This window comes from Botryllus schlosseri, chromosome 12 (genome assembly GCF_051294905.1).
Source record: "Botryllus schlosseri isolate E-star chromosome 12, Bs_hap1, whole genome shotgun sequence".
NCBI lineage: Eukaryota > Metazoa > Chordata > Ascidiacea > Stolidobranchia > Styelidae > Botryllus > Botryllus schlosseri.
Genome location: NC_137247.1, coordinates 11,355,859 through 11,380,900, shown reverse-complemented (window position 1 = coordinate 11,380,900; position 25,042 = coordinate 11,355,859). Strand labels below are relative to the sequence as shown.

General features: G+C 41.5%; 2 protein-coding genes across 2 annotated transcripts in view; one reads left to right on the top strand and one right to left on the bottom strand.

Moving 5' to 3' along the window:
- LOC145451896 (uncharacterized) overlaps nucleotides 1-25,042 on the bottom strand; it is a 102,201-nt gene that overhangs the window by 71,038 nt on the left and 6,121 nt on the right. The gene's annotated exons all lie outside the window — the stretch shown is intronic.
- On the top strand, nucleotides 18,799-24,096 carry LOC145452542 (uncharacterized). The gene is made up of 4 exons (XM_080330709.1): nucleotides 18,799-18,936; nucleotides 19,002-19,085; nucleotides 19,616-19,903; nucleotides 23,712-24,096. Exons 1-4 carry the CDS (start codon nucleotides 18,860-18,862, stop codon nucleotides 23,755-23,757), a joined length of 495 nt encoding a protein of 164 aa, XP_080186835.1. The 5' UTR covers nucleotides 18,799-18,859; the 3' UTR covers nucleotides 23,758-24,096.

The window sequence follows — 25,042 nt, the reverse complement described above, 5'->3', positions numbered from 1 at the left end:
CTGTGTAATCCTTATCACGGCATATTTGCGACATAATCGTTGCCGTTGTCAAATTGGACATCAGGTTTCTAGTATTCAAAGTAATCGCAAGGTTAAACGCCGAAACTTTAGTCACAACACCGCGCTGGCGTTTTATAGCACACATGCTTTCAGCTCCCGCCGCACCTATAATTTTTCGGAATAATACGTGCATATGTGTGCTTTCAATTTACTGGATATATGATTTGAGTATATATATATATATATATAGCACTAAATGCTTTATATTTTGATCGGGATCCTACGAAACCGATCAGATTTATTTTCGTTCATCGTATAGGCGCGTGTTAATGATAGAAGGAATATCCCTACGATGCCGAGACCAATCGTAATATACTCGAACATGACGCGTCTTTATGAGTATGAAAGGATGAACTTGTTTCGGAAATTTGTAGGATGACAATTTCATCACCACCAATAGGCACGTTACCATATTTAGTAATCCTGCCGAAACCGCTACACAAATAGGGCGGAAACGGAAACAATTTACCGGTCTATAATTCGCTCGGTGAGAACATTTTTATATTATGTGTTGAATGACAGATGTCGATACGCGAATCTCGCTGGGGGAACAACAAGAGAAGCCCCGTGGTCATGAAAATAGATAGAACCGAGTTTAGAGTCAATAGGCATCGTGCATATCACCAAACATTTTACTGAGGATTTGATTGTCCTTTTATATTATTCTCTAATTCAGCACAGGATGCTACAATGGAATCCGTTGATATTTGTACGTCCCGTATTCTTTGTCAAGAGTTAAGATGTCAAATGCTTCCTAATCGAAAACGGAAACTGCTTTATTAATTCGGGTCAGTTTACAAACAAAAACTGGGTAAATTTATAACTATTAAATAAACTGTAATTCAATAGAACCAGGGAGTTGAGGGTGCTTTGTACTCCCTATAAGTTTCCTGGCCGGGTAATCAGTTTTGAAGTAATCGCCGCGCTTTTGAAAAAGCTGTTGCATTGATACGCACCTAAACGTGACGTGCGCGTGATCGGCGTCTATTATGATGTGACTGTCACAAGATTGGTAGCGCCACTGTTGTCGAGAAACGACAAGCAGGTTCCGGAAAGGGGAATATTTTCCCGGTTTTCTTCCATAGTATGGCACAAAGGCTTTGTAGCGGACGGTCCGCATTGTACAATATTTTCTCCCAAATGTTATAATGCGAGATATGCTCAAAGGGGCGTTTTGAAGGCTCGTTGGTTCCTGAGTTCAAAGCGTTTTCTACTTTTCAGTAATATGTTTATCGTTACATCAGCACTCAGCACATTCAATATAGACCAGCTTAATGACAGACATTTTCTACTCCAAACTGGTTTGCAGCATTGATGCTGATTGTGGACTCACACCAAGAATTGTGATGTTGTGTATGATTTTTCACTCTTCAAAGAAGGAGTATCTTGCTGACTTATCCATAACCATCACACACATTCTTGTGCATGAAACTGGTTTGGTCTTATTAAAGGGGTAGCGTGCCAGTGGCGTGAATGTTATTTCGTGTAGAGCTGGAAAATGTGAAATCTGATCGATCATTCATAAAACATGTTTTACTTATTTATATTTCACGGCATTTCGATAAGATCCTTATCTGTCGACAATGAGCTATATAAACTATGCAACCTAGAGAGAGGCCTACGATCTTTGTAGTGCGGCAATGTATCTGACCACTGACCAGTGACCTCCAGTCTCGGTCACCATGCGGCGATATATATTGAACATGTCTATATCACAAGGGGTCTCTAACGGGTTATGCTTCGTGCTCGTTGAGGATTAAATGCTCGCAGAGGAGCGACATACTTTTTGCTCCAAGAAGGAGGACGTGAATGAAAGACGCCATACGCCATAATAAAGAAATCACGTAAATATTTTTGTTTTATTGTAAACCATACGGGCCGAGTCGATCATAATTAAATTTTTAGGTAGTTTCACGTAGAACCCTAACTCCGTGCATATCATCCTTTCAATTGTAGTAACAAATGGGTTAATTAGACACGCAGATAGAAGCAGAATTCGAATGTAAGCCCAAGATGTACGTCGTGCATTAGGATACACGATGATATTGCAGCATAATTTGTAATATTAGTAATGTGTTTAATACTTTAAGTTTTGTTTGTAAAATAGTTCCCTGCCGGTCACTCAGAACAAAATATTGATTGTCACAAAACCGTAAATTATACAAAGTAAATTGAAACAGAAGCACATAAAGGATGCCTGGAGAAATACGGTCATCCTGATCCTCTTACACTTTTACTTGGGTGCTATTTACCAGGTGATGCCGTGGTTCAGTTTCCACAAATAACCGCAATGTCGTTTCTCATAACGCTACGCTGTCACGACCTGTCACAGCCACTCTATTAGAAAACAACATCGTTTGCTGAACTTTCCATGTTATTCAGATGATGCCGAGGATTATTGGTATATTGGATTATTGATATTGATATTTCGGAAGCAGAACTCCATCTTATACATCAGAAAATAACGCCGCTGCATAGTGACACCCTGCGACGAGAACGGAATATTCTGAGAAGGCATGCTGAGTGTCTTTATACTCAGTGCTCAGAAAACCGCTATTTATTTTCAGTGACTTGAGTAATGATTTACGACGAAGATTTACGAAGATTTACTGTACAGCAGTTGGTGAGCGAAATGAAGGCGGTTCGTTACCGTACTGAAAAACGTTCAGACAGTGTCGTAGCTGCCGCACTTAAAAAGTACCAATTGAGGGCAGCAGTGGTTCTCAATTTATTTTGTCTTCGCAGACCCCTTTTGTACCGTCACGTACCCCCGCGGACCCCCAAGTTTTAGTACGCATTTAGCTTAATTATCGCGCAACCGTCATCTATCTTGTGCAAATACCAACTGTAGGGTAGGCTAGTGATAAACAGTAGGGATGGTGTGAACCCCTGATAGGTTCAGGTTCGTGTGAACGCGGACCTTTTTGAAAGGTTCTGTGTGAACGCGAACGTGAACCCATGACGTCACGTGATGTCATATTTCTAGCTCCAACCCTACATTTCAGTGAAGTGACATACAAGATACCCAGCTACGACTCAGCAGACCGCATTATGCCACAATGCTGAAGTACATGCTGACTTTTTAAGCATCACCAAATGTATCAACTGGAGCAATCAAATGCTATAATAATCCACCAAAATCAATATCTCCCGTTGCTTAACCAACAATTGCGACAAGGACTTGAAAGGGAATATAAGCTTACGCCTCAACGGTCCATGCCAGACCGGACAATGTATTCGGAATCTAACTATTGCTACATTGATATTGAGCAGATTGTAAACGGGTTTCTATACTTGCTGCCGATAATACCCCATAAACAAGTTATACAGTATAGTTAACACCCAAATCGCACGGATTTAGGTTTTATGATACAATAAACATATCAAATCAAGATGGATCCCGTACGCCCGCTAGATTTTTTACATTAGACAACGATGTATTCTTTATATAAATTGCATTGATTGGTTGAATGAGCATCATTCGCTGACTACCTACATGTAGTGTATTTTATTCTTGATGTGTGATTGCAGGTCAACCTCACAGCAGAGAGTTACTATAAATATTCACGAACAGATAGCTGAATATTTCGAGCAACTTTTGCAACAAAGCAAGTAAATTTTTAAAGATTGACAAAGAGCATGCTCGTTTAGGGTTGATTACACCATGTAACAAAATTTTCCAAAAGATTTAATTGGGTAAAAAAATTTAAAAAATGTGTTTTGGTATTCCAAACTAATTACCAAAATACCAAAATTTTTCCTGAAGTGTCCAAAATTTTGAAGAAATGTCAATTTTTCTTATTTTTGATTTTACTCATAATTGTTCCGTATTAATCACAACAATTCTTTAATGGAGGTAAGAAAACGCTGATGAAAAGGTCAATATGAACAAATATAGCTTACTCATGCATCAAGTAACAATGCAAACACTTTGAAAATCGTCAGAAGTGGTTTTGCAGCGTCACTTGCGTCTGTGAAAAGAGTCATCTTTTCCTACTATTGACCACAAATAATACCGTGTCACAAAATTTTGCTAAATTCTAGTTAAGTAAAAATTTTTATGTATTGTGTTTTGATATTCCAAACCAATCACTAAAATACAAAAATTTCTTCTGTAGTGTCTCTAGTCTTTGAGAAATGTCACTTTTCCGGATTTTCCGTTTTACTCAAGAATGCCCTGTAATAATACGCATAATTCCTTATTGGACGTCCAAACACATTAACAAAGCGAAGGAATATGTACAAATAGTGGCTACCATTGATTACAATAGAATGGAAGCACTTAAAAAGATTTCCGAAGTGGTTTTGTTTGTATGATTTGGGTCTATAGAACAGGGGCGGGCAACTTCTCTGATAATAATATTGTATCATAAAAATAGACAAAATTGCAATTTATGATCAATTATTGTCAACTTCCGGGGATAATACACGGTAGCACCGCAGACTATTTATAGTGACTCTTAACTCACATGACCCTTATATTATGGGCCTGTCACATGGTATCACTGCGTAGGCTAATGTAGCCTATACCTGTACCCGGAAAGCATGTCCCATTCACACCCAAGCACACATCAGACTATAGTTGACCTTTAAGATCGTATCGATCATTCCTATATTTGATACCGAACGCTGTGCAGTGTGCATGCATATTTTCTGTACCGCCATCATTGCCATCTGTTTGGTATGTATTTTGGTTGGATAAAAAATTAAAGACTCTTTTCAAAAGCTACGCACAATATTAAAACAGCGTATAACAGCTCTCTCAATTCTGTATTCAATTACCGGAGCTAGTTACGTATAAAATTAACAATCGCTAACATTTTCGGTATCTCAGCAACCAACGCTGCTTGTGAACAGACAGGTTACTGTAGGTTATTATAGTGAATACAGAGGTTATCTATCTATTAAACTAAAACTATTGTTTTGATAGCGTATCAAGGACCGTACCATTGCAAACAGCGCAATTTTGCGGTTCGTTGTTCGACCACAAAAACCGTGTATCGAACGTCACTTCAATCATAGGTCTGTTGAGACAAATATGTACTATACAAGTAACCAAACGTGGCTGTGACCTAAAAGCCAATGTTTCTGCAATGTTATAAGTAGTGCAAACTATTTAATTCTGTAGTCATGTGAGTTATAACACACACACAGAGGCTCGTTCATCTAAACGGGGAGAACTCTATTGCAAATACCTTAAGGTAGAAAATATGCAGAATGTCAACACCTGATAAGATTTAGGGCAAAGTCCACAATGGACATGATCATGAGACGAATGCTGCTGCAAAAAAGGTGGAAGTTTACTGAGAAAATATAGAAACGCTTTTAGCTGCAGCGCATTACTTTATGTTATAATCATCAGTTTGCGTAGCTTTGTCTTCGCCGTTCAGACACATAGTAGGAATATAGATGTACGTAGGCCCATAGGCGTAGCAACGATTGAAATTTTGGAGGGTGATTTGGAAACAATAATTACCTATGATATGTCGTCATGAATATGAAAGCAGATGATGTAACAATGTAATAGTCAAAAAATTGGGGTGGGCAGAGGCTCTATATATTAGCTACGTGCCTTCGCACCAGCCTTAGTTACACTGCTGGGGTGTTATAATCGATCCAGATCACATCTTTCGGGACATGGAGTGTCTTCAAAGTCAGTGTCTCCATCAGCAGTAGGGTTGTTGAAAAATACCATTTTGTTACAAATTTCACTTGTATCGTGATTGATTGAATAATTGTTACGTTGTCTAAAAAACCTGCACGCTAAATTTGGCCAATACCGACCGGTAGGAATCGTGCAATTCAAATTGAAATTTTGATTATCTCATTCCAGGCATGCCTGAATGGAAAGTGAAACTTTTTCACGCGATTTCATCTTTCATTATCGCTTGCTAGAGGAATGTACATTGTACATTGTACAACCGTCGTGAAAAGCAAACATTATATGGCATTGTGAAGGCTCACTCGTTCTGATTTTGTGAAGTCTAGGTTATTATTGACGCAACAAAAGATACTTTCAGATATCGGCTATCACCTGGAAAATAGTGGCGAGATAGCGTATATAGTGGTAGCCTACTGGTATAATCCACAGCTGTAACACAAATGGGTTGCAGGTTCGATTCCGACCGAGGTAGACTCCATAATTCCTACCTAATTGTTAGAGGTCTAAGTGGTGTCTTATAAACACTAGAAGTGGGCCGTGATACAAGACAACAGTTATAGAATAAAAATGAAGAAAATTGCCCTGGTCGTCGACAAACTCCTTGAATATCACAAACAACAACATCCTGTGAAATATATTCCCCCGGGTTGAAACCAAGTCACTTGGCTCCGAGTCACAAGTCAATCTCACTTTTATAGTTTTGACTCGACTCAAGTCGAGTCATTTTCAAATCACCACCGAGTCAAGTCCGTGTCCAAGTCAGCGAGCAGAGGGCCGAGTCCGAGTCATGGTATTATGACTCGAGTCCGAGTCCAAGTCATTGTGTTGAATGCTGAGTTTCCGGTTAAAGTCTTGTAAAAGTGTGGTTACTTTACTATTCTTCGAAATTACAATGAAATATCGGTCTTGGCCGTCTGAGTCTCGAGTCATATGACTTGGTTCAAGTCATGTACAACACAGATTGACTCGAGTCGAGTCGAGACATTTCGGTATTTTAAGAAAATGACTCGAGTCAAGTCGAGTCATCAGAAAATCGTGACCCGATTCGAGTCATGACTCGAGTCATTACAACCCTGATATTTCCTGTATTTTATCCGCATGACAGTGTATTTCCTATTCGTAGTCGCCGATTTCATAGTTAAAAGAATTGTATTTGCGAATTATATTATCATCGATTTAACGGAGCTATTTCTGTGAAGTCGGCTAATCGGCAGCGTATGTTTTTCATTAATTAGGAATGTATTTATCCAAATTCCCATGCTCTTCCAAAGATGAAATAGTGTGAAAAAGCCTCATTCTCCTTTCAGGTATCTTTGGAACGCGATATTTGGTCATGGCTGAGAGGCTGAACATCGAAATTTGTCACCGTAAATGCATGTCCAAACCTGGCTATGACTTCAATTTGAGATTGCACGGTTTCAACTGGTTGGAATTTGAGAAAAATAGCATGAGTCGGTGGTATTTGCCGCAAAAACAAAGAAGAAATACACAGCACAGCGTCCCATAGGAATCCGAAAACTGCAAAATGTTAAAGACAATAAGCAGAATATTTTGGCCAGGAATATCTGGTTTTTGTTATATATATGTTCGATATATCCCTAATTTTTGCACTGAAATATCGAATATAGAGAGAGTACTTTTATTTAGCGCATGTGGATTCCTTTTCCATTCGAGATCAAATATTCTAATTGTCACTGTAAAATATAGTTATTCAATGCAATCCTACTCCTTCTATACCAGGGGATCTCAAAAGGTGGGCCATGACCCACTGGTGGGCCACAAGAGCATTTGAGGTGGGCTACAGAGCTATTTGGAAAATTTTAGAAATAATTTAAGTTTAGTAATATTAGTTGTGTTAATCGCTAAAAAATAAATTCATATTGGTTGATTTTACATGTAGGCTACATTAAGCTTTCCATCCTACTCTGATGAGACGTAGTGGTTCGTAGGGAGGCAGAAACGGCGGCTTTCTCCACTGGCTATGACTACCTATGGCTAACAGGAACTAAAACAATTTCGCGTATATAATACCTGCTGGAAGGTAATGCTGAAGTAACTATGTATTCCGGCAGGGTCATAATGTCGTACGCCGTTTAAAGGGGTGTGCAATAAACTCGGAATGAACTGTAATTGATGTATAGATTTACTGTACTTCGTCAGGTCGTATTATTGTAAGTTGAAAATGGCCATAATTACAAATTATTAGCCACTTCTGGTGGAGGTATACTGCACCACCGCAACGAATAGTAATGGATTGGGGATTCAGCGGAGCGCATTAATATTTGGAGTCTGTTTAAAATGCCATGCCTGTAAATCAATGTACATGTACATAATGTAAGAGTCACATGAATTGATAGTATCACTGGATTGAATATTCCGACATCGCAACTTCAGTTGGTTCAGTACGTGACATACAATGTAGTACATTGCACAGCATGCATAATAAGAAAATCTTCCTCCACTCCTCTGTAGTACCCCATTCACCAATGAATTGTTTGAAGCTGGTCCAGAATGATTATACTATTCCCCTAATAGTGGAACTCAAATCCCAATCACACAGTGTATGCGAGAATTCGATCATTGTGTTTCGGGAAGCGAATGGAGCAGCGGACGATCATAATATACTCAGAAGTTTTAGCATATGATCTACCAGAGCCGTAACTGCCGCACCCAAACCCCCAATTGGGGGAGCTAGAAGATTATTTCGTTGGTCGTTTGTTGGAAGATATTCATTCAACTTGCGCGATTTCATGCCCCGGCGTGTTTATACTTCAATTTCATCAGTAGAAAATATGACTTTAAGATTAGAGGTGGGCCACAGCACATTTTCAAACCGGAAAATGGGCCAAGACCAAGAAAGGGCTGAGAACCCCTGTTCTATACCAACAAATAACCCTGCGTGCGAGTCTTTTTCATGTCACGTGCCAGTATGTACAATCAATATTAGATGATGGCTATAGAATGGGGGAGCAAGACATGTTCACCGGGCATTTTGATCACGTTGTCATTTTAAAAACGTGAAACATTTTGCTTGAAAAATTCGTTTCCAATTAGCATATGAATACAACGTAATCGGCGTTGAGTTAGCTCGTGCTGTCTTCCATTTTAGTCGTCTAGCGTTCTCACGAGATCAGGAATTTTAAGGCAGATGGGGTGGAAAACCAATAAGGCAAATGGTCTGGAAAGTAGGACACTGAAGAACCGTCGCTGCTTAGATTTGAAGCAGCAGGCTCGAAGACCGAGTAGCGAGTAGTCCGTTTAGTGATTTCAAGTTCTAAAGCTTGAAAAATGCTGTGAGTAGTGGTGGTCTAAAGTCGAGAGGATGTAGGCAGTAAAGTCCAGGGGTGGGCAACCTTTTTGGCCGAATGGCCACATGCAAGCGACGAAACATTGCGCGGGCTTTACTATCCGCGCGAAGCACGAAAATTATTCAAAGTTTATAGATATTGTTACTTGAGTATATTGCGAGCCTGCTGTATATCACTGGACTCAGTTCGCAAAGATTGGACTATTAGGCGCCTGGACATATCGATATCGAAAGTTTTGGCCAACGTGCGTCAATCATTTTGTGCCTAGTTTTCATCGTCGACGGTCTTTCTGCGAGCGCAAACGCAAGGTCGCATGTTGGACGACGCTTTCTCTCGCAATTGCGAATATAGATATACTTAATCTGGTACATTACTCGTTCTTTAATTTTCAGGAGGGGGTAACAATAGTATTAGCAAAAAATCGAGTGACAACATATTGCGGGAAGCGTGAAGAAAAAAATTACTTTAGATAAATCCGCCGCAGAATATTCTGTTTTATTGTAATTAACGAAGATCTACCAAAGATGTGTCTGGCCCATGGGTCTGCCAATGCGTCGGAACTGATATTCTAGTCGTCACATCCCAAGTGTTGCGGCCAGACTAATCAAATTTGCAAGTTCACAATCTGGGCAATCCATATTTGATAATATTACTAATTTCGAAAATAACCTCGCGGGCCACGGGTTGGCCGGCCCTGCAGTAAAAATTACAGTTTTGGATTTGATGTTATGGTGCTTGTGACGTTCTTTGCATTTCAACTTCGGACCACTCTATGCATGGCGCTGCCAGCATAAAATGAACACTGAACGAACGTGTACCTTGCCAATCTCGAAAACTTTACCTGCTTTATTACAAAGTTTGCTCGAAATAATCAGCTTTCCGTTTGTGAATATTTAGTGACTCTCTGCTGTGAGCTTGACCCGCAATCACACAACATGAAAAACGAAATAAACTATACACGTAGGTATAGTCAGAAAATAATGCTTATTCAATGGAATTGATGCCAATCAATGGAATTGATATAAAGAATACATCGTTGTGTAATGTAAAGAATCTAGCAGGCATACGGGATCCATCTTGATTTGATATGTTTAATCTCAGTCGTGATTAGTCGTCACCGCGTGCGGACGTATTCAGTAGCGGAGAGATTTGAGGTCGCGCGTATCTTGTCGGAATCCTACGGTTACGGTAAGACTGTTCTATATTGTACATACGGGGTAGCATAGTTATCTATATAGGTAGGCTAATAGGCTTAGCCCTATTAGTCTGCGGTCTTATAGTGGTCATGATGGACACTACAGACGCAAATCTTTCCGAGAAGCGTAGATCATCTGTGGCATTTACGTCGTCGGACAGTGAAGGAGACGGTAAAACAGCCGCTAAGATTCCAGCAAAGTCTTATGCATTATCAGGGCCAAACACGCCTGTAGACGGGAAAAATACTCGTAGGGAAAATAACAGCGTCCCTTCATCCACTGTACCAGCATTGGCAGATCCAAGTAGTGCTACTCCGGAGTTACGGGTGATTGTATCATCCCGAGGGCCCGGCCGGAAAATGAAACATTACCGTCCAGATACCATTCACAAATGGCTTATAAATCGTATAGGACAGTATGGAAGTATTAAGGCGTTGCCTTCGGGAGATTTGCTTGTTCCATGTATGAATAAGAAGCAAGTTAACCTCTTACTCGAAAGTGATCTGATTACGGTAGAGAAAACGACTATTGAAATTAGCACTTCACTGTATCAATCAAAGCCGTACGGCAGTCGCGCTGTGATCTCGGGCGTTCCAATAGAAATAACTAATGAGGAAATCCCGAAATATCTTGCGCTATTCAAAGTTAAATCTGCTAAGAGACTTCAACGTACGACGAAGGAAGGGGATAAGGTAGATAGTCTATCGGTGTTGTTATTCTTTGACACGCAAGAGATTCCCGAATACGTCGCAATCGGGTACCTTAAATTGAAAACTCGACCGTACAAACCTACACCTCTCAGATGTTACAAATGCAATCGCTTTGGGCATACCAGCGCGCACTGTCGAGGGAGGAAGTGTTGCACTAAATGCGGAAGTAGAGATCATGAATATGAATCCTGTGATAAGGATAAGAAATGTGTCAATTGCGGGGAACATCATAGCGCCGCTTATGGTGGGTGCCGCATATTCAAAGAAGAGGAAAAAATTCTTGCCATAAGAGAGCGCTCGAACATATCTTACAGTGAAGCCAAAACTATAGTCTTAGACCAAGAGTGGCCACAGTTATCGAGCACGAACATATCTAATACGGACACAACAAGTACCTCTAACACATCATTTAGTGCAGCACTACGTAGGAAAACTCGACCTCGTCGTGATTACAGGGCTGCATACCCTTTTCCTAATGACTGTGATCTACGCAACATAAAATCGCGCAATGACCAATCATCACCTGGGAACGAACAACAGTTTGTGCGGGATTCAGTATCCCACAACCCTCTGCTTCGAGGAAGCCAACACGATTCGCAGTTACTCCCAGGTTTAGACGCCGTACGCCTGTTGGCACTCGTCGCCGAGATTGTTCATTTGACCAAGTCGGGCGACCAAGACGTATTTAGCATTGTCTGTCAAGTCTCGTCGAAATACCTTGGAATTAGTATCAACCCTGAGGTTCTGAAGAATGTGCCGTCACCCGCGGCTGGGAAGACTTCCTTGGTACGAAACCCGAATTAAATGTATACTTCGGCACTACTTATTTTGCAGTGGAACTGCCGTGGAATTTACAGGAAACTTTTCGAATTCAAGCATTACATCAATAATCTCGCGACTCCCCCGGACGTAATTGCTCTTCAGGAAACTCATCTTATTGAAAAATACTCGCCTAGGTTGTCAGGATACACTCTCTATAGGAATGATAGGTCGGCGCATTCTGGGGGGATTGCCTTTTTCGTCAGCAATCGAATAAATTCTTCCACGAACCAAATAGTCACCGCCTCTCAAATCGATGCCTTGGCTATCAACGCGGGCGGTCTCCAGATATGCAATATTTACATCCCACCGCATTATCAACCGCGAGAACAAGACTTTTCTTTTCTGCGGAATCTGTCATCGAAAGCACTAATCTTGGGAGATTTTAATTCCCACCATCTTTCCTGGAGTACCTTCACAAACCGACGGGGTGATATCCTCTCTGATGCTATCGATAAATACGGACTGGTTTTGTTAAATTCGTCCATCCCGACTCGCGTTAACATCTCGTCAAACGCCGTTAATCGCTGGTCTCTGCTGGATTTAAGTCTTGCTTCATCGGATATTGCTTCGAAATGTCACACATCTGTGAGTGATCAGCTCCTCGGAAGTGATCACTGTATAGTACACACAGAATATAGGAAGCGGATCACAAGAAAGTCTATAAAAAGACAACCCTGGTCTTTGAGAAGAGCAAATTGGGCCGCTTTCTCCAGTCATGTTGACAGTAACCTGGCAGAATATCAGAATTCTAATATTGATGACACCAACGAGTTCATCACTAAAGCAATAATATCAGCAGCCACCAACAGTATTCCGCGTTCTAAACACACTTCAAAAAACCCTGTTCCTTGGTGGAATTCGGAATGCGACCGAGCGGTACGGCGCAAAAGAGCTGCATTCCTCAAAATGAAGAGGACTTTCTGCTTGAATCATGTCATAGCCTTCAAGAAACTACGCGCTGACTGCAGACGCACCATACTATCGGCAAAACGAGAGGGATGGGAAAGCTTCTGTACCTCGCTAAATCGGAATACAAATTTATCAAAAGTATGGGGCGTAGTGAGATCCATGTCGGGTGGCTCGGCTTCGGAAGCAACTAGAGTCTTCACCCCGAACAATCTGTCTTTGTTGGACGACAAATCAATTGCTGATCGACTAGGATTATATTTTGCCAGAGTCAGCAGCAGTGATAACTACTCCGAAAGTTTTCTCTTGCATCGAGACCTCATGGTGGGACTGGTTCCCGATACTCGACCACTTCAGCCCGTCGACCCCATCAATGTCCCGTTCAATCCGGAAGAACTGCTGGATGCAATTCAATCTCGTCGAAACTCATCTCCTGGCGATGACGACCTCTGCTATGCCATGCTGCAGAACCTATCTGCGACCGCTCTAAACCATATCTTAGAGCATTTCAACTCTATATGGCACGACGGACTGGTTCCGGAAGCCTGGAAGAAAGCCATAGTGATCCCTCTTCTCAAACATGGCAAAGACCCTGGCGCCCCGGAGTCTTTCCGACCGATATCATTGACAAGTCATTTATGCAAAATCATGGAGGCTATGGTCACAAACAGGCTACGGTGGTACCTCGAGGAGAGAGGGCTCCTTCATACCTCGCAGTCCGGATTCAGACATGGTAGAACCACATTAGATCACATTCTCACACTCCACGACACAGTCTACAAAGCCTTGAATAGTGAGCGTTCGGTCATTGCCGTGTTTCTAGACATCGAGCGCGCTTACGACATGATGTGGCGCGAAGGAATGTTATATAAACTTGCGCAGCTTGGAATAACCGGTCGCATTTATTCGTGGATTAGTTCATTTCTAACCAACCGAACGTTCCAAGTTCGAATAGGCTCTACATTATCAGACACGTACATTTTAGAGAATGGTACACCCCAGGGAAGTGTTATCAGCCCATTGCTTTTTTCGATAATGCTAAATGACCTGCCATCAGTTATTCAATGTGATCACGGCCTCTATGCGGACGATTGCGCAGTGTGGGAAAGCGGTCTCTCTATTCCTAACCTACTATCATCGATACAAACGTCGCTTAACAGCATTTTCGATTGGTGCTGTAACTGGGGGTTCTCGATATCCATGTCAAAATCGGTAGCAATGCTTTTCACTCGTAAACGTAAGGTGGGCTCTTTATCGCTTACAATCGGCGGTAGAGAGGTTTCCTTTGTGGAAAAATGTAAATACCTCGGAGTAGTTTTCGATAAGACCTTGTCTTACAGACATCACATTGATCACGTTATAGAGAAATGCACCAAACGATTAAACTTGATTAGACTTCTTTCAGGGACGCATTGGGGCGCGTCTAAACAATCATTGCTTGTCCTTTACAGATCACTGATACGCCCGGTTATTGATTACGGACTCCCTGCCTATGGTTTCGGTGTAAAGTCACAAGTAGATCGAATTCAAGTCCTACAAAATCGGGCACTACGGATATGCTGCGGCGCGATGCGTAGCACCCCCATCTGCATCCTTCAAGCTAGCTGCAAGGAAATGCCAGTGCAAGTTCGACATAAACACCTTTCCCTGAATTACCGATGTCATGTAATGAGTAGACCACTTGGTACCCACCCAGCCGAAGGCCTGATGTCGGACTCATGGCAAGAAATAGACTATCTGCTAAACCCAAGGCGGCGCTCTTTCAATACTTTCACCAAATGCCTTTTCACAGATCTCAACGTAAATAGATACCAATGGTCGGCGTTGCCACCGTGGACGGTCCCTCGCCTCAGAGTGGACAGGAACCTTGTCTCCATCCTTGACCGGCAAGGAGTTCGAGATCATAGCCAACGACATATTTGTCTTGATTATGTTTCCGACATATACAATAGCGCCACAGAAATCTACACTGACGGCTCCAAGTTCGCCGACTGCGCGGGCTTTGCAGCGTATATCCCTGATCATCAAACTGTCATCAAACGGCGTTGCTCAAAACTGCTATCTAGCTTTACATTAGAACTGCTGGCGATATTGTCCGCCTTGAGGTGGATAGTGGAGCGCGGGCAGCCATCTAATTACGTTATTCTTTCAGACTGCCTGAGTGGCCTCCAGCATATATGTGAAAGATCGCTTTCGTGTCAACCCGGAATCCAGCGTGAGATAACCTCGTTGAACCATCAAGCGACCAACCTCGGTGCAAGTATCCATTACGTATGGATACCAGGGCATGTTGGCATCCCGGGAAATGAAATTGCAGACGGGCACGCAAAAGCGGCGGCAAGCGATGAATCGCCAGCTTCTGAATTCAATATAGACACACCAACAAAAGACGCAAGAGTTTTAATACTCGAGCATTGTCGGCAACTTTGGAACAATGATTACATCCGTGACCAAAAAGGAGCCTGCTATAAACAGCTTCAAAATACAATTTTTAACCGCCTCCCCGACACGAATAATCGTCATTATGATCGAATATTATTTCGTCTACGATCAGGTCATTGCCGCCTTAATTCCCATTTATTCAAGATTGGGTGTGTCGACTCCCCCTTGTGTTCCTTATGCTGCGTCCCGGACACTGTTTCACATTTGCTAATGGAATGTCGTAAATTTGAATTTCATCGCCGCTTTTTGATTGCTCATTGTGCCAATGAAAACGTTGCTTTCTCTGTACAAAATCTATTGACCCTCAATTGCCTAACTATACCAGTTGTAGAATTTATTCTCTCCTGCGAATTATTTCTCTGATCTCTTTGCTTTTCTCCGATTGCCTCATTGAACGTATACTGAGCGTGGCGCAAATAACCATCATCGGTTGAAAGCGCCACTTGTTTTCCATAATAATAATAATAATAATAAGATATGTTTATTGTATCATAAAGGCTAAATCCGTGCGATTAGGGTGTTGTTTACTGTATAACTTATTGTTTATGAGGTAATATCTGTTTTGCACTCTGCTCAATATCAATGTAGCAATAGTCTGACGCCGAATACATTGTTCGGTCTGGCCTGGACTGTTAAGGCGTAAGCTGCTATTTCCTTGTAAGTCTTCGCCTAAATTGTTGGCAAAGCCACAGACGATATTGATTTTATGGGATTAATATAGCATTTGATTGCTCCAATTGATACATTTGCTGGCGTTTAAAAAGTCAGCATGTACTTCAGCATTGTGGCATAATGTGGCCTGAGTCGTGGCTATAGGTATCTTGTACATCATTTCACTGAATGTCGGGTTAGAATTAGCAATATGACGTCACGTGTGTCTTTCAGGGATTCGCACCATCCCTAGTTTCTTGTAAAAGACTTGTTTTCGTGAACTCTGCGTATTGCATACCCGTAACGTTCAATCCAGTGACACGAATGTTAATGTCATTATTAACAGGCGCCATTTTGACTGGCTTTGTTGAAAGAATATAATACAACGAATAAAGTAAATATATTTTCGCCCGAGTTTACCTAGGCCCGAGGTTACATAGCACCCTTTTGGACGAAATATGGAATAGGACCCTGTCAATACATGGTTTCAGGATCGAAACAGCACTTTGCCAGTCCCTCTATACTAAAAGTGCTTTTCTGCTACGCGGGTCATTTAATCACTATACCATTTCTATATGCGTTTCACAAACACACGCGCATAGTGCACACTCTTTCCGTAGCGAACTAAGTTCGGTAGCAGGCGATTCACGAGTGAACCGCAATAGGTATGTATAAAAGACAAATGCAAGAGTTATTCATTCGTGGCTTAGAACGCCACCAAATTACAAGTAGGCTATGTGTGAGGCTTAGGTCTCTAGTCGCGACAATGTTTCAAAGGTTATATAATGACTTTTGTTAATAATATTGTTATTTGCATATATTACTTTTGGTCAAATATCTTTGGTCAAATCGAATCCCACGTGGTCAGATCTAACCGTGGGACTGATGTACGCGGTGTCTTCGAAAATGTGCAAATTTGTTGAAGATGTTGCTATTTCAATACCTACAGTAAAGATTTTCGCTTTTCCTGATATCTTGCTATCGCTGACAGGGATCAGACCAAAATAAATGAGAAACGACTATGGTGAGACTGACGCCATTTCAAATTGTCATGTCATCACAGGGTGCATTATTTTCCTATGCGGGTCGCACTTCTACCGCAGAGGTAAAATTGCGAGGACAGATATATTCGGCGCCTGGATCGAAGGTTTTGGCTAACATGCGGTGATCATTTTAGACCAACGATTTGCCGATCATTTTCGCAATGCAGTTAGCTCGCGCGAACGAAATTCCGCGCGCCGCAAATTCGTGTCTTTGTGTGTTCCTGCGCGTAAATGGCAGGCGCCGAAATGCCGGCGCCTTACCATATATACTTGAGCATCCCAACGGCCTCAAGCGATACTAGGAATACAATTTGTTTCGTAATTGCGAGCATAGTTAGCATTGTTTCTGTAAGTTATACCTATACATATATCTCTGACTGGGGGTTATAAAATAGCCATATTAAAATCACGAAATTCAGCGACACTGAATCACGCGCGACGGACGAAGAAAACCTTGAAGTTGCATAAATCTGTCCCAGCACGGTTAATATCGTATCGGTTGCCAGGTACATTTCGTTGCTGTTAGCGTGGTTCGTCATATGGCATCCACCAGACTGCTGAATAGTCACGATTCCGTCACAGCGACAGAATATTTCACCTTTATTGATGTTCCCCGATGATGAGTCAGCAAAAAAATAAAAGCTTGATTTAGAGTTGATTTCACAATATGAATAGATGTTTAGTGGAATAATGGGGAAAATAAAACTAAGCTTTTCACCAAGTTCATGATTTCCCAGATATAAGTTTTGTAGCCCATCTCGAAATGCGCTTGAGGCCCACCGATTGAAAACCACTGGTCTAGCGATTCAGTTAAAGTGATCGTCAGGCATTTTAGACCTGTAAAGCTGACTAATACGATAAATACTGCATGTGCATTAGTTTCTAGGGATATCTAGATATCCATGGTTACTTTCAAACGATTTTCTGCAAATCGCAGCATGTCATCGCGGCCACAACTGTATCGGCACATTACCACCGATAGGGTTCTTTTATTTGGAATGTTTTCTGTTCTCCCGACAAATGAGTATCGAGGCAGATATCGTACTTTGCATTATCAGTCATAAAATAAACAAGGTGGTAAATATCCCGGGAAAAGAAGGCAGATATTTCACCGGAAACTTTGGAGGGGACGGGCACTTGTTTATTCAATGGAGTGACTATTGTTGTTGACATCATCAAAGCGCGCGCGTTCCCAAATACCATCACGGTCGTCAGAGGCTATTTGAACAATGGACAGCCGACAGCTGACAACTTCAGGTGGCAACTGACAACGTACTTTCGGGAGTACGAAGAGTAAATTCCAGTAAATTCCACCTGCCATATATATAAGGTGCGTTTGGAACATTTTGGAACAATAAGCTAGTTTGAGAAGTCTTATAAACATGAGCGAGAGAGAGGGAGGTTATTGTTGAAGCATCTGAGCGTTTCAACTCGTTTCTAACCATCCACCATAGAGAAGCATCTGAAAACTGTATATTATAGGCTGAACAAGTTTTGCATGCACTTATCTGAGCATAGCTACAATTTATGCAAGGTAGAACTCCACTCGCCGCATGGGCTCAACTAACACACATGGCGGTATAAGCAGCATCTTTCGATCATAACAGTTGTTGTTTGTATCATCATAATGTGCAACGTCCAAGTGACGCCTATCACCTGTTTTGAGTCTCGTGCGCTACAAAATTGAGAATCATTAATGTCCAATTGTTCGTGCATATTTGACTTTTAGTAAGTTTTCACCCTCTTGCTTTTCCGCCAGTCCGTGAGTCCATCCCAGCGTTGTTGTTTGTAGTATTCATGGTGTTTGTCGACTGCTATGGTCATTTACACCAAGCCGATATTATTCATATTTATTCCGTAACTGCAGACTTGTAGCACGGCCCATTTCTAGGGACTTGTCACTTGTATTTACGACAACAATTCATTGCGATAGGAAATTTTCTATACATCGTTTCAGGCCGCAGGCAGACGAAGGGGCCTACGATTGCCCACCAAGACCATGATTTTGTTTTTGTAACACCGGTGTTATTCACGATATTTACAGATAACCCGAGCCACTATGTTTTTCCAATTACTACCATTGCTTTTACTGGTACTATTACCCCAGGCAACTCCAAAAGTGCTGGAAGTTCACGAGTAAGTAAAATCACCGTTTGGCTCTCCAGAATGACCAAAGAAAAAATGATTTTGCTGTCACCCAGGCTACTGGAACTGGAAAATATTACTTGCACTGTTACGCAACTGGAAGACACATCGAAAGGATTCGTCGATTACAGCTTAGTCAAGTAGGTGACAGCGTTTCTCACTCCCATCATTTGGGCAGTCGTCACTGTATTGTTGTTGTTACACTTGAATGAAAAGCTCGGATTTCGATTGAGAACTGACAATTTCGTTTGAAGATTTTCGATCAGGTTATAATCGGATTTAGATTCGAGTAACGTAAAATTGAGACTACCAGATTTACCATACCTAGTATCTATAAAACACGTAACACATACCACTTCATTTTTACGCCTTCATATTATGCTTTGTTCTGTTATTTTTCATTACGTTTCATGTTTTACATGTTGTTGTTCTTCATTATTATATGTATGATCAAGCTCAGGAGGGTGTTTGACTGATTAACCATTCCAGGCCGTTTGTACCGCTTCGGCCTTCATACATTTTCGTTATTTATGTCGCAATCCTGTGGTGTTTTGACATGATAACTATTAAAAAAACGAACGGAATTGTTGGTTAACTCTAGGCCAGATTCGTCTCTATAGTCCCACACGGTTGGTTTTGAATTTTGTGTAATATTTCCAATATCTTTCAGAGTCCGCTGCGATCGTGTCGAACCGACGAATGGTATTGTCACTGTCCGTTCGGGAGATAGGTACGGATGTGGCACGGTCTGCGTCCATCCCGTGACGAACGAGCCCATGAGTTCAAATTATACTGTGCTCCCCGTTTCACATGTCATCGAGGTGCATAAATTATACCTTATGAAAGGCCGCACCGAATGGAGAACCTACAAAGTCAACGTGACGAAAGCCTGCATTTGCGTTAGGCGTCATAGGAAGTCTCACGACTGCCAGGAGAGGAGTTTGCGGAGGCGAAAAAGGTAAACAAATATGCTCAAAAATATGCTATATATGAACGTGGAATGTATAGTGTTGCTGCAGCAATAACGTCATTGTGTATAGTAGACTCGCGCCATTGCGAATCAGCGCTTCGCCTAAAGGATTGTATTGCCGTTTCGATACAGCTCCCACAACTTGGGGATTTAAAGATAAAATTGGGAATCAGTCAGGTTTATTTTCTCGATAAAGTCACAAATTGAATAACAAAGGGAACATTGAAATAGGGAATAATTCATGCGTATCAATAGATATGGCTACAGTACACCGAATGGATTGGTCAGGGCTATAAGCAGCGTTGCCATCGACATGGACCCAAAAATAAGGACAGTCGGTTTTGTACATATCACATATCACATTCCATACTTTTTGCCAGAAACAATCTGCTCCAGCAACTCTTAAAAAAGTGCTTCATGGATCCCACGACCGCTCAGGTCTAGGTTTACCTTTACTTGTAACTGATGGGATTTGACTGTCATTTCACTAAGTCTGGTCCTTTCCTTGGTCCACTTCGCCGAAACAAGAGAGAACACTCTTTAGCATAAACACTTAACTATATGAGAGAGTGACTTCTTGTGACTTTAGTTGTTCCGACACCCCTTGCTACGCATTGGCTTTATTCTGAATCTGGATTACGCATGCGAGGTACGTAGGTTGCGTAATCACGGCATATTATTGAGCAGGCTTCAAAGTAAACGAATTTGCGGTTCAGTTTTCACACTCTGTGGTTTTAATCCACGCATCAACATTCAAAAGTAGGTTTTATGTTTTGAATTCGAAGCAGCTTTTTGCGGGCCGCTCAGAACAGCGCCGCGACCGCACTTTGACCAGATCTGATCTAATTAGTATCTCGTCTCCTGTTTTTGATTTTGCGGTATTCATGGTGTTTGTCGACTACTATGGTCATTTACACCAGGCCCATATTCTTCTTATTTTCCGGAACTGCCGACTTATAGCACGGCCCACCTCTAGGCTTTTGTAAGACACCGCTGACGCGGATGAGGTGGCGGAGGAGCAGCCTAGGTAAACCTCCAACACTTAGGTATCGGAACTCTCGTCTCTTGCGTGCAGCACGAATGGGTTATGATTGCGGCATCGTAGTGAGTAGCTCGCCTCGCGACAACTGTTTTCTGATTATATCGACGACGTCTCTGACGAGGTCGCATGGATTCAGCTAATTACTAATTAATTACGACTTTCAAATTACTGGGGCGTTTGAGCATTTTTTACGAAGTGACGAGGTGGCGCACGTAGCCTCGCAAGTTGGCGCCTATGCTGCTGTTTACTGCTAAAATGACGTCCGCTGCGATAGCTTGGTAGGCTACAGATACTAGAGGAAAACGACCGGAGTTCTGTAGTTGTTGAATATAAGACAAAATAAGTACGCTAGTCGAAAACAAGGACATTTCTTAGAAGTAAGGACAGTCGAGTTTTCTAAGACCTGGCCCTTCAAAAAATGGACAAATCTTAGAAATAGGGACGATATGGCAACCCTGGCTATAAGCACCAAGTTTGGCGCAGCCCTGAAAGCAACTCATGATTTGTGAATCGCTGTACACTAGTATACTGTACAGTGTACTGTACACTGTACCGTGTGCACTTTTTTGTTTTGTTTGCGTGCACGCCCCTGTCGCATTGGATTGAAAATTCACTGTTAGAAGCATTTCAATGGATTGCATTATCCTGCATCTGGCATGACGTCAATAGCCTAGTGAATCAATGTGTATGTGTAGCGCAGCTATGGTAGTTCCTTATTTCTTTATTTTGAGGTGATATTGTATCAATCAGCCAATATCGCCTGGCATTTTAGAAGTCGGGAAGGTTAAGGGATAGCTGTCGTTTGGGCTATGGAAACGTTCTCCAACAAACAATGCATATGTTGCTTCCGGCTGCCCACGACGTCTATCGTCTGCGTAAAAATAGTGATAATACATGATCTTACAATGCCTGTATTGAAATGAAAAGGAAAATACCAGTAGTATAGTGTACGTACATTGTACGTTCAAGAATGCGACACGTGAAATGGATTCGGGCAAAAAACTCTGGAGCCAAGATATTGTGACCAGCTTCGCGCAACCGCATGCGATCTCCGAGTACGCATGGTTTATATTGGAATGCATGTAGGCTATGCTGCACACAAGTGTAAATAAACTTCCCCCATTTCTACGTCTACGCATCATGGTTGCTTTGATGCACTGCACAATAGTATATAGGCCAACAGTAACAGGCCACAGTCGAGTACAACCGGAACACCTGACTTTGCCTAGCGTCCTTTTTTTATTATTTAATTGTTACGTCATACTTAACCAATTTGGTTTTCGTTTGAATCTGTTTCTATACGCTCGTTATTGTGCCGTTGGTCTCCAGTAAATTCGGCCACCGGTAAATTCGGCCAGTAAATTCGGCCACAGGTCACTTCGGCCCTCGGTAAATTCGGCTCTCGGTAAATTCGGCCCTCGGTAAATTCGGTCAGAGCCGGGGTAACAATAACATTACAATAACATTACCTAACCTTAACCCTAACCCTAACCCTAATCCTAACCCTAATCCTAACCCTAATCCAAACCCAAATCCTAACCCTAATCCCAAGCCTAACCCTAACCCCTAACATCCAAATCACTTGATGATAATATAATTATGTAATTAATTCACATTAATAGTTTTTACACAAAAATTTTTACACAAAATTCTCCGAGGGCCGAATTTACCGACTAAATTCTGCCCCGTAAATATCCGCGTTATCTGCGGGGGCTGCGTGATATACGCACACCCTGTCCTCCAAATCACTTGATAATGATATTATTAAGCAATTAATTCGCATTAATAGTTGGTAATACGTTTTTATACAAAATTCTCCGAGGGCTGAATTTACCAGGTAATTTCGGCCATCGGTAAATTCGGCCCCGTGAATATCCGCGCTATCTCCCGCGATTACGCGATCTACGCATACCCTGACCTCCAAATCACTTGATAATAATATAATTATGTAATATTATGTAATGTCAACGGTTGGTAATACATTTTAATACAATATTATCGGAGGGCCGAATTTACCGAGGGCCGAAGTGACCTACGGCCGAATTTACTGGCCGAATTTACCGGTGGCCGAATTTACTGGCAACCGTGCCGTTAACTCTTGATAAGGGGCACACGAAAAGTCGACGATTTATTATTTTTATACAGGCAATAAACAGTGTCGATTATCGCCGTTTAGGCCTTGTGCGTCACGACACAGATATTGGTACAGTTCAGTTTCATTGACAGTTCAGTATCTTCGACGTCATGCATGCAGTGCTTTTTCATTGGACGACTTTCAATCACGCGTATTCACTCTTTCGCTTTTACTCCCGTATGCGTCGGTATTCGGGTCTCGGCTTCCGACTTCACGAGAGCTGTGTCTGGGCTTTTCAATACACTGCAAATACAGCGAGATCGGCGATGAGGAGCCAAGAAAACCTCTGACACACAGAAACAGGGCAGAGCCGAGACTCGAACCAAGAACCATTGGTGTCGTGACGGTGTCTCTTAGCTTCTTTACTGCAATTAATGTAGTTTTGAAAGCAATACACAATCGAGTTCATAAATATAGTAGCAAATATATAACCTGGATACCGAAACATTCCCGTAGGAATTCCCAATCCCAATTCCCAAACAAAGAATGAGTTGGACACGTGTCCATTTCCATTGGTTACTATACATTCAGATTGGGCAATTTTGTAAACCAAGTTGCCACATGCCGGTAAGTTCATTCATTAGTCACTACACTTGTCACATGCAATGCCTTTTTTCCAGAGAACGTCGCGGGCGAATGCGTGATCGTCGTGGGCAGCAGTCATGAACGACATTTCACCGAGAATCATAAAACTTATATATTCACCTATATTTATTGTTCCCAAGTTCAAGTATGTGTCGTGTTTATGTCCAGTTGCACAATCGAAATTAGCGTGATCTTGTTTCTATACTGACGCATGTATTGTATATCCGGATTCGCAATTGTTATACTTCTTGATTTAGTTTTAACGATGATATGCTTTGCCGTATTATTATAGGAGCCTCGTGTCACCTTGTTGTTATTGATAGGCATTCAACACTTGATTGGTATATATTGTTCAAACCTCTCTTATTTATGATCCGCGAAGTATTTATTGTCAGTACATTACACCCAGTCTAACCGAAATTCGTGCATTCTACTGCCTTCCATAAGGTGACAAATCAAGTCACAGTGTGCTATATACAAAATAAATTATTATAAACCTATACTGACTTTAGGTTCTAGTTTCAGCACAAATGAGATCTACATACCGGTAACTTTTGTACTACTGGATCTAAAGTTGAAGATGGCACACCTTGGATGAAATCGTATATAAAGTCGCAAACATAATAACTAGAAGCGATGGGCATGAGATTCACGTATTGTGGTTCATGTTGTGAAATGCTTCTTACTGATAGATAGGCAATGACGTATCTGTATATAGTTTACTTCAAGGTTGAGAAGTATCAAACACTCATGAGGTGATGCATATACCCTATCCATATTTGCGCTTCGGGGTGGATGGTATTTGTTTACCAACCAGGCGAGGTCAATTTTATGTGTAGATGTCAAGGCACAGCTATAAACGTTATCACACCGTGTTGCTTCATTCTGACAATGTTGTCTACATCACAATTTTTCATCATGCGCTTCTGGATATAAGAACAATGTAATGCCCATGCCCAAGCAGTCTTGCTTCATAGTTAGGATGTTGAGGTACGTTGACCATAACACAATATCAACCTATTTGTTTCATTTGACCTTCTGTGATTAACAATGAGCAGACAATGGGCAGTCAATAACGGTAGGCTTATAAAGTAGGCTATATTAGCTGTAAAATATCAAATGATAAGTTCACCGACATTGCAAAATCTACGTTACAAACGCAATGAAGGGGTCAAAAGGTTTTTGACTATGTAAATAATTTTGACAATTTTTTAAACTAACGCTTCAATTTTGGCAAAATTTTGATTTATTTTGACATGTCAAAAATAAATCGCCCTAGCTATACAGGCCTACATAGACATGCGGCCTTACTCCTTTATTAGATATATTCATCGAATATAGAGTAATAGATGATTATGCAATGCAT